The sequence below is a fragment of the Elephantulus edwardii genome, unplaced genomic scaffold (assembly GCF_000299155.1).
Source record: "Elephantulus edwardii isolate Elephantulus edwardi_28Jun2011 unplaced genomic scaffold, EleEdw1.0 scaffold00064, whole genome shotgun sequence".
In the NCBI taxonomy this organism is placed as follows: Eukaryota; Metazoa; Chordata; class Mammalia; order Macroscelidea; family Macroscelididae; genus Elephantulus; species Elephantulus edwardii.
In genome coordinates this window covers 14,019,610-14,033,073 of record NW_006399814.1, presented here as the reverse complement: position 1 = coordinate 14,033,073, position 13,464 = coordinate 14,019,610, and the positions used below count along the sequence as shown (strand labels likewise).

Here is a 13,464-nt window from a genome sequence, read left to right as displayed (position 1 = left end):
TTTGTTTCTGGCTGGTTCTCAGAGGTGTTGAACCAGCTGATTTCCAGGAGAGGCAAAGAGAACTCCCCCCACCTCCATGGGGGGCGGTCCTGTACATCTTCACCATACAGGCAGTTAGCGATGGCTCTCCTGTGTTCTCTTCTGTTTACACGCTGAATGCAAATGGACTTCCTCCCTAACTCAATTTCTACCCAGCAGAGGAGCCTCATACCTACCTGAACCAGTTCAGAGCGGCTGAGGTGGCCATTGCCATCTGCATCCAAGTCCTTAAACAGGGATTCCACAAGGAGGCGCTTCTCAGAGGCCATGTCCTGCCTGCTGTCCCCTTCTGGGAGTGGTCGCAGGTGGGACTGGAGCGCCAGGAGGACGTTCTTCAGGCGGGCGTACTCGGCCATGGTGCATGTGTCACCTGAGAGAGAAGATGAAGTCATTGCACAGGTGTCTCATTTAGTCTCTCAGTTCATAACATTTTACTCACAAACAGAGGTTGGGCAGTTGGTGTGTGCAATGAACAATATAACCAGATGGACTTGTTTGTCTGTCTGTCCACCATGAGAGCACAGATTTTATGGAGCTCTGCTAGAGTTGAGTGCTGGATGCAACAAGGAACGCATCCAAGGGAATTCTCAGCCATAGCCCTGAAGCAGCTTTGGGAAAGCCAGCTCCAGTGATTCTATTTTGTAACAGCTTGTATTTGCCTTAATCCTACCTTAAAGGCTGCTTTTGAATACTTGGCCTCATAGATTAGGGAGTTTTAGTTAACAGGACTAATAAACCCTGCTTAAGTTAATTAGGTGTACTCCCAGAGCTGGATTACTTCAGAACAAACATGTGTACACGAGCCTATGACCAAGAAACAAAAGGAAGCTTTACAAAATTAAACCCGAAGCACACAGCCCATTCCTCCTAGGCCTTTTATCACAGGCGTGCTCGTTGAACAGCGCCAGAGCTGCACAGTTTTGGCAAATGGAGCTTGTGATGCGCTGTGACATGACATAGTTTATCTTGCTGGCGATAGTTTACTAGAATGAATGGCATACAGGGTGCGGCCTGTAAACAGGGACCATGGGGAGGTTGGCAGAGCAGGGCCCTCTGGCCCTCCTCCAGACCTGCCTCACGGATGGCGCACTTCCTGTGCATGGCTTTACTGAGTCCTGGAGAATGGAGTGGGCTCTATGGTGCCTGAGCGGCTTCCTTCAATTCCTGGGGTAGTTTAGAGCATTAGGAAACAGATGATGGCTAGGAAATGGAGATACAACAATGCTGATTCAAAATCCAGCGATTCTGGGTTTGCTGGTTCAAATCCAACAGAAGCTCTGGGGTAGAAAGCTGGGAATTCTCCTCTAATGGGTTCTAGAATCCACTGGGTTTGAGTCTGCTGCTGCTTTGTTGTGTAGCCTGGGACAAACTGTCAGTGACTTGATCTGTGAAGTGGGTGTAACAACTCTACTTATCACATATAACAACACTACTTATCACGTAGGGTTGTTATGAAGATTAAAAAAGATATGTGCATAAAGGATTGAGCACCAAATGTTGTGGACATGTGCTGATGGTTGATTGTTAACTCATAGGGACCCTACCTGACTAAGTAGAACTGCTCCAGGAGGTTTCCTAGGCTGCAATGAGTGGACATTGACTCTATATCCTTCATCAACATTTATAGGAGCAGATCACCTGGCCTTTCTCCCGCAGAGCCACTGGGTGGGTTCATGCCGTCACCCTTGAAGTTAGCAGGCAGGCGCTTAACCACTGTGCCACCAGGGCTCCTCTGGTACTAAATAAGAACTCACAAAATCTAGCTACCTTCCCCCTTACTATTATTTGATAAGGAATAATAAACAGGGTGGGGAGCTCTGGTGGCTTAGCAGTAAGGAGCTGTGCTGCAATCTCAAAGGCACAGGGTTCAAATCTACCAGCTGCTCCATGGGAGAAGCAATCTCCTGTGTTATTTACTCCTTTTGAATACTCACTGGGGTTGGTTGGTTCTGACTTGTTTTCAAAAAACAACAATAAACAGGGAAGCCACTTGGTGGTTGTTGTGTACCGTTAAGTTGGTACCAACCCATAGCCGAACCTCTGACAGGCTTTCAGAGCCAGCCAGTTGCACAGGAGGAGATTGCCCTTCATTATCCCATGGAGCAGCTGGTGGATTCGAACCCTGTGGCTTTGGGATTGCAGCACAGCTTCTTGCCATGTTTTTTTCTCACCCTCTCTCCCTTTTCTCTACAAGCCTGGATGCCCAAACACTGTCTCTTGTGCTTCTTTGTGTTTCTACCTTCCCCCCCCCCCCAATTTAGGGTCAATTGATTCCCATCAGACACAGATGCCCATTATGGTTTCCTCTTGCATGTTTATTTGGAAAAAAAAAATCAATTGCTGTGTTCAATATAATCAAATTCATTTGCTTTCTGGGAGTCTCCATGCTCTGACAAGCCTGGTGTTCTCCTATCCTGACAACTTAGCTAGCATTCTTCTTTTTCCTAGTAGGCAATGCATTCCTGGGAATCCTTAGGGCCACTTGCTAGCAAACTCAGTCCTTAATTCAACAGATACACTGCACATCCTTGAAAACAGTGACCTCATCCCACTCCAAAACCACTCTCACCCAGGGAACAACAGCTGGATTTTTCTTCTTTATAGGCTTGGATAAAGATCATTTGAGAGGAAAGGACAACAGTCATGGCCAAGGTCCAGGGCTTTGCTTCCACTCCCCACCTCCCAGTACAGCGTGAGATCTAGTCCTGGCAGAAGTGAACAGATAGATGCTGGTAGTGTCAGTGGTGATGGATGTCTCATGTAGAAGGTCTGAATGGGTCAGTCCTGGAGGGATCCAGCAGGCCTTTCTGGGGGACTCGCATTTATTCTTAGATGTTTGGAAGTTGGCGTGCACAGAGGATGAGCATGGGATCTGTACCAAGAAATGCTAATGGATTTAAAGCTTCTAAGAACATGCCACAGCATGGAACTGGAAGGATGGGCCAGACCAGGACAGGTGAATAGAAGCATCCCGCCTTCAATAGTCCCTTCAACTCCTGAACCTACCCTCCCATCCCTGGGAGGCATATACCTCTCTGAGCTGATGGTGGTCCTGAAAGGTCTGCAGTTATAGCCCCTCAACACTGGCAGGTCATCAAGACAGTCTTACTGGGTGGCTGCAGCCATCTCCCAAACTCTGCACTTCCTCCAACAACCCTCTCATTTACTGTAAGGGCCACAATCAGGCAGCTGGTCTCTCATGCCAGCAAAGTTTGCACATGGCTAGAAATACACTTGGGGGCCGTGACTGAGTGTTTCAAGGCTATGAGATCAACGGTCTGGGTATTTGCCTCTGGCCCAGGCTAGGGTCCACACCTGCCATATGTGTATTGTCCATTTACTGGTATTCATCTCAAACTATGATGCAGGCCCAGGGCAGCACGCAGGTGAGCAAGCATTAAGGTCCTTGGTGCGCAGGGCTCCAGCAGAGAGAGGGAGCTAATGAGGCGAGGGGTGAGAAAGTTTCCTTAAGGGAAGGACGTTTAGAATCAGATGTGGAGGATAAGGAGGGGTTTGTAGGAGAAAGTGGCCAATGGGAGAGCAAGCTAGGCAGCAAGAATCATGGGATCAGAATCAAGTCTTGCAACATGTCTGATGACCCAAGGAAGCTGGGTCCACATGTGCTGGGGAAAGCAGGGAACAAGGCATGACAGGATGGGAGGAGGGGGTGCTCAGGCAGGGCCACTGAAGCCATAGGAAAGTGTGGGGAACTATGGCAGGCTTTCCAGTACCACAGGGCACACCGTTCAAAGCCTGCTTTGTGCTTCCTTTCCTTTACCGTGGGGTCTTCACTCTGCACGCCTTGTGCTAGGCACTGTCCAGAGACAAGCAAGGGGCTCTGTAAGGGAATCTTCAAGCCTATTTTACCCCTGGAGCAGCTGTGGTCTAGGAGAGTCTCCTCCGAGGATTCTGCCTAAACCCTAGAGATGAGATCATCTGTCTGCTCTTACTGAACGTGTCTAGTGCAGGGTGGCACTGTACGTGGGGAGTGGTGCTCCTAACCCAGCCTCTCTGGTGGTCACATGCAGCAGCTCTGAGGTAGAAACATGGGCAATCTTCTCCAGTGAGATTTCTAGCCAACCACATTGGAGGATCAGGCCTGAGTCAGTTCCCACGCAACAGCAGAAATGAGAAGTTAGTGTACACACAGCCCCAAGGGAGGAGAGTGACTGTCTCAGTGGAAATGATAATTTCTGACACAAAGTGTAAACTCTCTTTGGGAAGCCCTTTGATGCTTTCTCTCCAGCAAAGACTACCCTCCCGGTGGTTCCCCACCTTAGCTCTCTGAATTCTGCAGAGAGAGGGAGGGGGCCGACTTTCTTTCTTGTCCACTTGCGGCTCCTGGAGGCAGACACCCAAGAGGCTGCAGCTTCCAGCCCATCCTCTAAGGTAAGCCTTCCTCCCCTGAGATAAGCCTTACTTTCCCAGAATCAATATCTTTCTAGCAAGGTGTGTGAAAGAGATAGTTACTTCCCAGTTTCACTTTCTCACTCGCCACTTTCCTGATTTCACCGGAGCAACTCACAGAGGTAGAACAGTGTGCATCCGAATCTTTCAGACTTGGTTAAGCACTCTATCCTATTGCTAATTGTAAACATTTACCACATATTGAAAAAAAAATACATGCTCACTGAAGAATGCTTGGTAAGCACAGATGAATATAAAGAAAGGAAATAAGGCACACCCAAAATCCAATTCCCAGCAGAGGCTGCTAATTATAACTTGGTCTACTCAGGTTAGGGAGCCTAGTGGTAGCCTAGTGGTAAGAAGCTGCATTGCAATCCCAAAGGCATATGGTTCAAATCCACAGTTGCTCTGCTGGAGAAGGATGGGTAATTTCCTCCCTTGCAATTAACTGGCTCTGAAAACCTTCTGAAGGGTCAGCTGTGGGTTGGTTCTGACGTGATGGTACACGACGATGACAACAACAACAACAACAAACAACAACTATTCAGGTAACTCGGTTCCTCTGTACAGGTGATGTTGAGCAATTAGCGGATTGAGCTTGTCCACTCAGGCTGGCCCTTGTCTGCTGCATGAGGACCCCACAGCTGCTTTCTCCTTCCCTTCTGACGTTTCATTCTATCTGGTCATAACCCACAGGTCAGGCCCTTTTCAGCTTCACAAAGAGTCATCCATGCCCATCCAGGTGATTTAAAGAGGTGGAGGGCAGGCGGAGAGAAAGAACCACTGCAGCACTGACTATCAGAGTGCTCTGCCCCAGGGCCTTTGCACTTACTGTTTCCCTCATCTGGAAGGCTCTTCACCCAGATCCCCACACAGCTTGACATTTTCCTTTACCTTGATGCATAGGCTGTCCTACCTAAACTTGTGCCCCCACCCTCTTTCTGCCTTGACCCTTTCTGGGGCTTGCGTGGGTTCCAGGGAGGCAGAGGACTTGGCCTCTGTGGACTTGGTAGGACCTAGGCTTAGCCTTGCTCCTCTGCCTGTGGGGTGGAGAACGTAGAACCCGCTATGTAACAGCCTCCTCTGGAGTCTCAAGGTGGAGAGAGATTTTATCACAAGTGGCTGCACTTGGTGATACCATGACCACTGATGACCTTCACCTCAGGGCTGAGCAGAGCACTGGACAGAGACCATGGGCTGCTATGTTTACTGTGCTGTGGGGGCTTAAGGAAGCCAATCCTTCTCTGCCCTTCCTGCTCCATTTAACCCCCTCCCCACTCAAACGGGGACAATAGCCTTTTCATCTACTTAAAGGGTGATACAATAAAAAAAGGCGTGACTGGACTTGGCAAAATCCACATCATCAGCAAAGAAGCTCTGGGTCTTCTTGCTGCTGCTGCTGCTGCTGTTAGGTGTCGCTGAGTTGAGTATGACTCATAGTGACCCTATGAGCAACAGATCTGAACCCTGCCCCATCCTGTTAAATTCCTACCATCTCTGAAAGTGTTTGAGCCCATGCTGCAGTCACCATGCTAGTCTATCTTGTTGGGGGTCTTCCTCTCTTTCTGACCCTCCACCCTTCCAAGCACGATATTCTTTTTCAAGGAATAGCCTCTCCCAGCAACATGTCCAAAGTATGAGAGATGAAGCTTCACTATCCTTGCCTCCGAGGAGCCCTCCTACTGCCCCTTTTCAGAGACATATCTGTTTGCTCTTTTGGCCGTCAGTGGGATATTCAGAGTGGGCTTACTGCTCACAGTAGAGATGTGTGTAATTTACCTTTGCCCTCTTTGCCATTTCCCAGTATTGGGCATAGTAGGGTGGTTACAGGATCATTGTTTGTGGACACAGGAAGGCAGGGACCCTGGATTTCCTCCTTTCTGTCTCACTGCCCCTGGACATCCTGCCTTGCAAACTCTCAAGGAGGGAGGCAGATGGTGACGACCATCCTCAGCAGCCCCTGTAATGCCCTGCTGCCTTTCAGCCTGCCTGGGCGTGCTCCACGCAGCACGGCTTGCCTGGCAGCCCCCGGCACTGGCCTGGGCCGTGCCTCCGGCACATGTGTGCGGGGCTCTTCCTGCTCCAGGCCAGGCCTGCTTTGGCGGATAAAATATTGACCAGCCTGCTGAGGAGCCCACTGTGTGATCCTATTTTCATGTCAGAACTTGGTAATGAACTACATTTATCAAGCCCGTTCTCCATGAGAAAGGTCAGCCGCAGATCTGGCTAAGTTGTTATGACACCTCATTAATCTAGCTCCCTCAATAATTGTCCCTCTTTGAGGATTCTAATGTTCTCCCATTCCAGCCACATCCCCCCCCCCACACACACACAGAGGGAGATTATTATAGCAAGAACACAGGCACATCACATTTAATTTTTGAGTAAAAGGAGATAGGAAGCAGGTAGCAGCCTTTGGAATTAAATGTCCATCAAAGCCATGCTTTCTAGCACAGAACAAAGGGAAGTGAGGCTGCATGAATATGCCAGCAACTTCACACAGACCTGCGAGGCCACACCTCCCTGGGATCTCTCATTTGGTGGCAGGCAAAGCTTCCAATCCCAGGTGAAGGTGGAGCTTGGGGTCTCTAGGAGTCAAGGGAGAGGGTGTGTGTGTGTAACACTGGCAAGTGAGACAGCTTCACCCAGGCAATGGGTGAAGTCTAGCTGAGTTGAAGCCAAGACTCCAGTTGAGAGTGAGACAGGTCTTATGATGGTGAAGGCTTTAGCCTTAGACATGAGTGTGCAGGGAGGTGTTGGAATGGATGGAGACTTGCTACCAAGAAGGGGAAATGGTGAGAGAGACCAGAAAAGACATGACCCCTTCTGTCTCTTCCTTTACCTTGCCTCATAGCCATTTCACCACCACCAAATCCTTTAGCCTCTCTTTCCGGGATGACAATCCTTAACTAACTAGGTTTCGATCCCCAGCCTCCCCCCTACCCCCTTCTCTGCCCTTCAGTTGTTTCCACCTGGGAGTACTTTTCTCTGTATTTAATTTGTGACATATACATCCACTTGTGATGGCCTATATTCCCTGTTAGACTTTTAATTCCATCACAGCATAGACTTTGCCTTGTTTGCAGGTGTGTCACTAGCATCTGGTCCAGCACCTGCATATAGAAGGTGCGTGTATAATGCCTGTTGACTGGGTTCCCTTGTCATCTGTTGTGTCAGCTCCTAGGACAAGGGGTGGCTGTGTGTGAGGTAAACAAATCCATGAATGCTAATGATCTTCCTGCTATAATTTCTAAGAAAATTTATGACAGAATACACTCAAACCATTGGGCTTATCTTACAGGATATATATTAGCTAAGACGATGTAGCCTTAGTGACAGTGTTGATGAACCACAGAGTTTTGATAAAGTCTTCTCATTCTCTAAACAAACAAACAAACAAACAAACAAACAAACAACAAGCATGACTAGGTGTAGTCGCAGCATACAGATTGGATAGGTGTGGAGAAAGGCCACTGAAAACCAACATCTCCTGATGCACTTAGCTGTGCTCACTGAAGCTCAAGCTGTCCTGAGTTTGCCAGGGCACAGGAACCCTATTCACTCAGTGGTGATAACACAGCACTTACAAGGATGCCCCCACATAGTTCTGGGATGACCAGGCTGTGGGTCTTGGTGAGGAGGCCAACCACAGAGATGCTGTCGTCTCTTTAGACATGTGGATGTATACCGGTGATTCCTTTCAGTCACCTCCCTCTGGTGAGCACTGAGATGTTCCCTGGGGGACCATCTCGAGAGAGGATTATAATGAAAGGTCTGCTCTGTTGGTCTGGACAGACCTAGTCCTGCCAACAGGCCAGGCAAGAGGGCCTATGCTCATAGCAGCAACCGAGGTTGAGGGTGAATTTGGCCACAATGTAGCTTCAGGAAAATCCCATCCTATTTTAGGGCACTGGTCAGTAAGCGAGCCCAAAGCTGACCTTGCAGAGCATGTCTGCTCTCTGGTAAATCGTATGCATAGGCAGAACAGTGACGGAGTCCTAGTGCTGCAGTGAAGCTGCCGACAGCCTCACACTGTTGGAAGTTCAAGGCAGCTTTGTTCTTCAGAAAAGCCAATTAATATGCTTACGTACGAACTGAAATGTTGATAGTTCGATTTTATTCAGAGGCACCTTGGAAAGGAGGCCTGGAAATCTCCTTTTGAAAAACCAGTCACTGCAAACCCTGTGGAAAACAGTTCTGCTCATATATGGGTGTGCCATGACTTGGAGTCAATGAAATGGCCACTATCGTGCTCCAGGGTCCCCTCCAAATCCCAAGGTTCCTGCAGAGAGGAATGCAGGATGCAGATCACAGGACATCAGGAGGTGCTCAGCTACACTGTTGTTGTTCAGGTCTTGTCGAGTTGAGTACAACTCACAGTGACCCTGTGAACAAGAGATGTGAACCTTGTCCTACCCTGTGCCCGTCTCACAGCCTTTGACACACTTGAGCCCATCGCCACAGTCCCCATGTCAGTCCACCTGGCTGAGTATCTCCTCTCTTTCACTGACCCTTTACCTTTCCAAGCAAAGAATAGGCTCTCCTAGCAACATGCCTGAGGAGCTCTCTGGCTGCTGCTCCTCATTAGTGGAAGCCGTTCCTTTGGGGGTGAGGAGGAAGTGCTGGTGGGTCTTGCTCTGAGATGCTAACAGGTGGGGCTTGGGTATCTCCCTTCCCACAACTGATACAGGCCATCCCTGCAGGAACCACCTAGAGGTCTGCTAAGGACTTGCCTTCAAGCCACACCCACTGGCCCCTAGACTGTCCTCAGCCTGGCAGGCTGACAGGGTTCCATCCAGGCGAGCTTAGACCAGAGCTCAGGTCTAGAGAACCGCACCAGGGAAAACCCCTGAGCGTCCTGCGGGGGGACAGCGTGTGCCCATCATCCTATCGCTGCTGCTGGGTCCACTCCCGGCCTTCTCCAACATTGGCAGCTCTTCTTCCTGTCCCCACGTTCCCCACTCCCCACGTCAGCTCCAGCAGCCTGACTAGTGATGACATGTGCCACCCAGACAAAGCTGCGATCTTTAGCACCAAAGCAAAATCTTGGCTTAATTGTCTGGCACCAACAGTACTGCTAAATATGGTTGTGTTACACGGGCCTCAGTTGCGATGTGTCATTCTGAGGTCTATTTTGAAACTGCTAAGCTGTGCAAAGAGCAAGAAGCATTTTATTTCCAGATCTAATTTATGAGCCGCCATAACTTTACTGGAGTTTAGCTTAAGAGGAACAGATGTTTGACTTGATGTAAATGCATGAACATTAACAATCTTTCTGCTACCATTTCTGAGAAAATTCAATTAACAATAAATGCCAAAACCATTGGGCTCATCTTTTAGGAGACATGTTCGCTAATGCGACACAGTTTCCGTGACAGTGTTGATGAACCACAACATTTTGAAAATTTCAGGAAATTGTTAAGCACACGACGCAGTCCTCCTATTCTTCCCAAAGAAATGCCGAAACCTGTGCTCAAAGTCAGGTCACATGGCAACCCATTGCTGGCTGTCGCTCTGCGGCCTGTGGTTCCTGGTTATTCAATCACTCCTTAGGTCACAGTCCCCTGAGGACATGCTGGTTTCCTCTTCCTGATCTATGTTAGAGTGACTGACTCCTCCATCCTTGAAGACCTTTCCCCCTCAGTCCCTCCGTCCCTCCCCTACCTGGTAGGAAGGCATCCTCCTTTCCTGAATGGCCTATTTTCCAAGTCTGACCTTTCTGCCAACATCCAGCTCCACAGTGATGCTCCTGTCCACTCCCGATACTTGGCCTTTTTAAGCCTGTGGTTTTTCCTTTCACAGACTGAGCCTCTGAAGGCAAGTACTATGGTCCCAACACCTTTTATTTAATTCAGCTACAGAAAGTGGCCAGTAAAGCCTCATGGTGGATAAGCCTACACCAGGTGGAGGGAGCTGGAGGCGTTTGGTCTGCCTTCCCACTTTCCATCCCTTGGGGGTGTACCTGAGCGCCTCCTCACTCACTAATCCCAATGTGAGAACACCAGCCACAGACCCAACCCACTCATGAGACAAATGGGAAAACCTTGGTCTGGGTCATCGAGGGACATGACCAGATCACTGGTCTGAATCTAATTCAGGACTAGAACCCTAGTCTCCAAACCCCTGGTTCTTTAAGCCACATGACACTGGACATTAAGAAAACAGGAAGCTGGACCTATTTACTAGTCTTTTTCTCGAGAATCCAAGACAGATTTGCTTGAGGAAGAATTGATGTCCAGAGGAAAAGCTACTATGTGCAGAGGCAAAGAAGCTCTGTGAAAACCTTGCAGCATCTTTTCAGATTTTGGTCTGCTTCAGAGTCACTGGGGAACCTACTTAAAATGCCAATTCTGCGTCCCACCTTGGGAGAGTCTGTGGAAGGAAGTCTGAGATGAGGCCTGACCAGCATCCTTTAACTGGGTTCTAGGTGATCCTGATGTAGGTAGTGCAGTGACCACACTTTGGGAAACATGACTGGTCAGCAAGCATCCTTCCCTGGCCCTCAGGCAGTGTTCACTTGACTTGAGGGCTGGCTGGTTCTTAGGAGTGTCCTAGAAAGAGTGCTCATCAGGGATCTAGGCAGGAGGACTTCCTGGACAACCAGCAGAAAGCACCTGGACCTCAAACAAGGCTCAGGGAGGACCAGGCAGCTCCTTCTCACTTCCTGGGCCCTGTTCCCTGGAAGCTGTGGATGCACTGCTCCACGCACAGCCTGGAAACCACAGCCACATATGGGCTGCATGGAGAGGAAGGTGGGCAAACAGGACGGGCCTGCCAGTGAGTTGAGGAACCCCTGCTGCACGGAGCAGATGCCAGTTGCAGGATGGTTGGCTTTACAGATGAGAGGGTCTGTTCGTTTAAAGGTCACTAGCTGGCATTTGGCCATTATACTACATGCTTAGTGTGTGGACACCTGGCAGCCAAGGGGCAGCTGAGAGACATTCAGACACAAAACCTTTTGGGTCCCTTCTGAATGCCTCCCTTCTATTCCCCAGAACTCAAAGGGGGCGTGGGAAACTCTCTTTGGTCAGTTTCCAGTTTCCCCTGGAGCACCTGTACTTGTCATCCCGGCTGACTTTGAATGTCCTGGTTTGAAAGTTCAAGGCCCATCTGGAATGACAAACAGAATCTGCATATCTAAGGCTCTGCATGGCCTTGAGCCCAGGATGCAGAAGACAAGGCCATGCAGCTCTTGCTCTGTGACCCCCAGCTGCTGGGCTAGCAACAGTCCAACCCACTCCAAACATACACCTCCACCTGCACCTGAATTTATGAACAAGACTGCATTCCCCCACCCCCCAGCATCAAGTAAATTAAATTAACAAAACCACCCAGACCTTTGTTAGCTAAATGGTACATTTGCTCATGAATGCCTGGTTCAATTGATGTTGCTATACAATCTGCCGTCTGACATTTACAATCCTCTCTTTATTCCTATTAGAGAAAGCAAAATTGGTTGGATTCCTGAGAGAGGACTCCACATACACTTTTTTTTATGGTTGACTGGCACATCTATCAGGTGGCCCCAGAGTGAAAGAGTAATGTTTGGAAACTTGAATAAATGTTAGAATCCCCCTGGCATTAAGGACTTTATTTTTACAGTGTATTAATAGAGATCCATGGACGCCTTGTCACCCCTCACTCCTATGCTACTCTCTCCAGAAATGAAGCTCCCTGTCCCCTCTCTCCACCCTACACACCAAGAGAGGCAGAAGTGCTGGACCAGGGCATACATAGCCAAGGGGAAATGGGGGCACGTGGCACCACTACATCCCCTACCTCATTCCACTGCTCCTGTTCTTTGACTTCCCTGGGGAAGTTCAAGCCAAGGGAAACAGTCCTGCTGCTGAGATGGTAATAGCCTAGCCCCTCAGGCACTGGCAGGTCCAGAAATGTAGCTGCATCGAGTGGATGTGATCTCTGCGTGGTCACTGAGCTGAGCACCCAGAGATGTACAGAACCTGTGACTTTAATTCTCCTCCCAGTCGGCAGTCCTGGGATTCTTAGAAAATAGCGGGGACCTGTGCATGTGTATGATGCAGACGTGTGTGTGCACTTGAGTGGTATGTACGTGCACCCCTGTGGTGTGTGTGTTCCTGTAAAAACACACCCCCAGGAAGGCTATGTAGCCTACCTGTGCATGGGATACAAACCCAAGGAGGCAGTGGGTACAGTTATGCCCCTGGGCTACTAGCCCACCTGGTCTCTAGGGGGCAGCCTAACAACTCTTAAAAAAAAATTATACTGGTTTACATACAAAGTTCATAAAGTTGGTATGCATTATTTTCCACACTGGATCTTTCCCCTTTCCTTAACACCCATCCCTTCTTCCACCCATCAAATTGTGTGGCCCTATGATTAAGCACCCCCCCCCCCAGCTTGGATCCTTATACTTGCTGTACAATAATGGTCCTATACAGTATTTGTCCTTGTGGGACTGAGTTAATTCACTCAGCATAATGTTCTCTAGTCCCTCCCATGTTAGGTAGCAATTTACAAAATCATTGCTCCTGTGTGGAAGCCTAACAACGCTTGAGGAAGAGGCTTCATCTGAATGACTGAATGCAGAAACAACATGTCCTATACTTGAGTGGGACAAATGGTTAATGTACTTATCTATCAACCAAAAATGGTGGAAGTTCAAACCCACCCAAGTCGTCTTTGAATTGAAAGACTAGTAATTGATTTCTGAAACACTGGTTAATGAAAATGGAACAGTACACAATTCTGTTCTGTATGGGTGGAGTTGCTATGAATTGAAATTGCAGAATAGTCTTGATGAAAATGGTTTTGTTTTGTTTTGTTAAGAGTATGGGGCAGGGCACCCCTCTCTACCTTTTGTTCATTTTCTCCAGCACTGGACTCTTTTCCTGTCTTTGTTCTTCTAGGAAGGCCGTAGTCAGGTCAGGAACACTGTAGGATATCAGGTGAGGAGACTGGTGTGAGAGTAGATTTTGAGCTATATTTCAGGTTTGTTTCTCCTTGCTTCCATGGGTGTTTTTTTTTTTTTTTGCTCAG

General features: G+C 48.7%; 1 protein-coding gene across 1 annotated transcript in view; it reads right to left on the bottom strand.

The window, feature by feature from the left end:
* Positions 1 to 13,464, bottom strand: part of FSTL4 (follistatin-like 4) — a 628,064-nt gene that overhangs the window by 195,591 nt on the left and 419,009 nt on the right. The window contains exon 4 of the mRNA XM_006888071.1: positions 216 to 409. Coding sequence (XP_006888133.1) covers positions 216 to 409 — 194 coding nt within the window. The remainder of the gene's footprint in view (positions 1 to 215; positions 410 to 13,464) is intronic.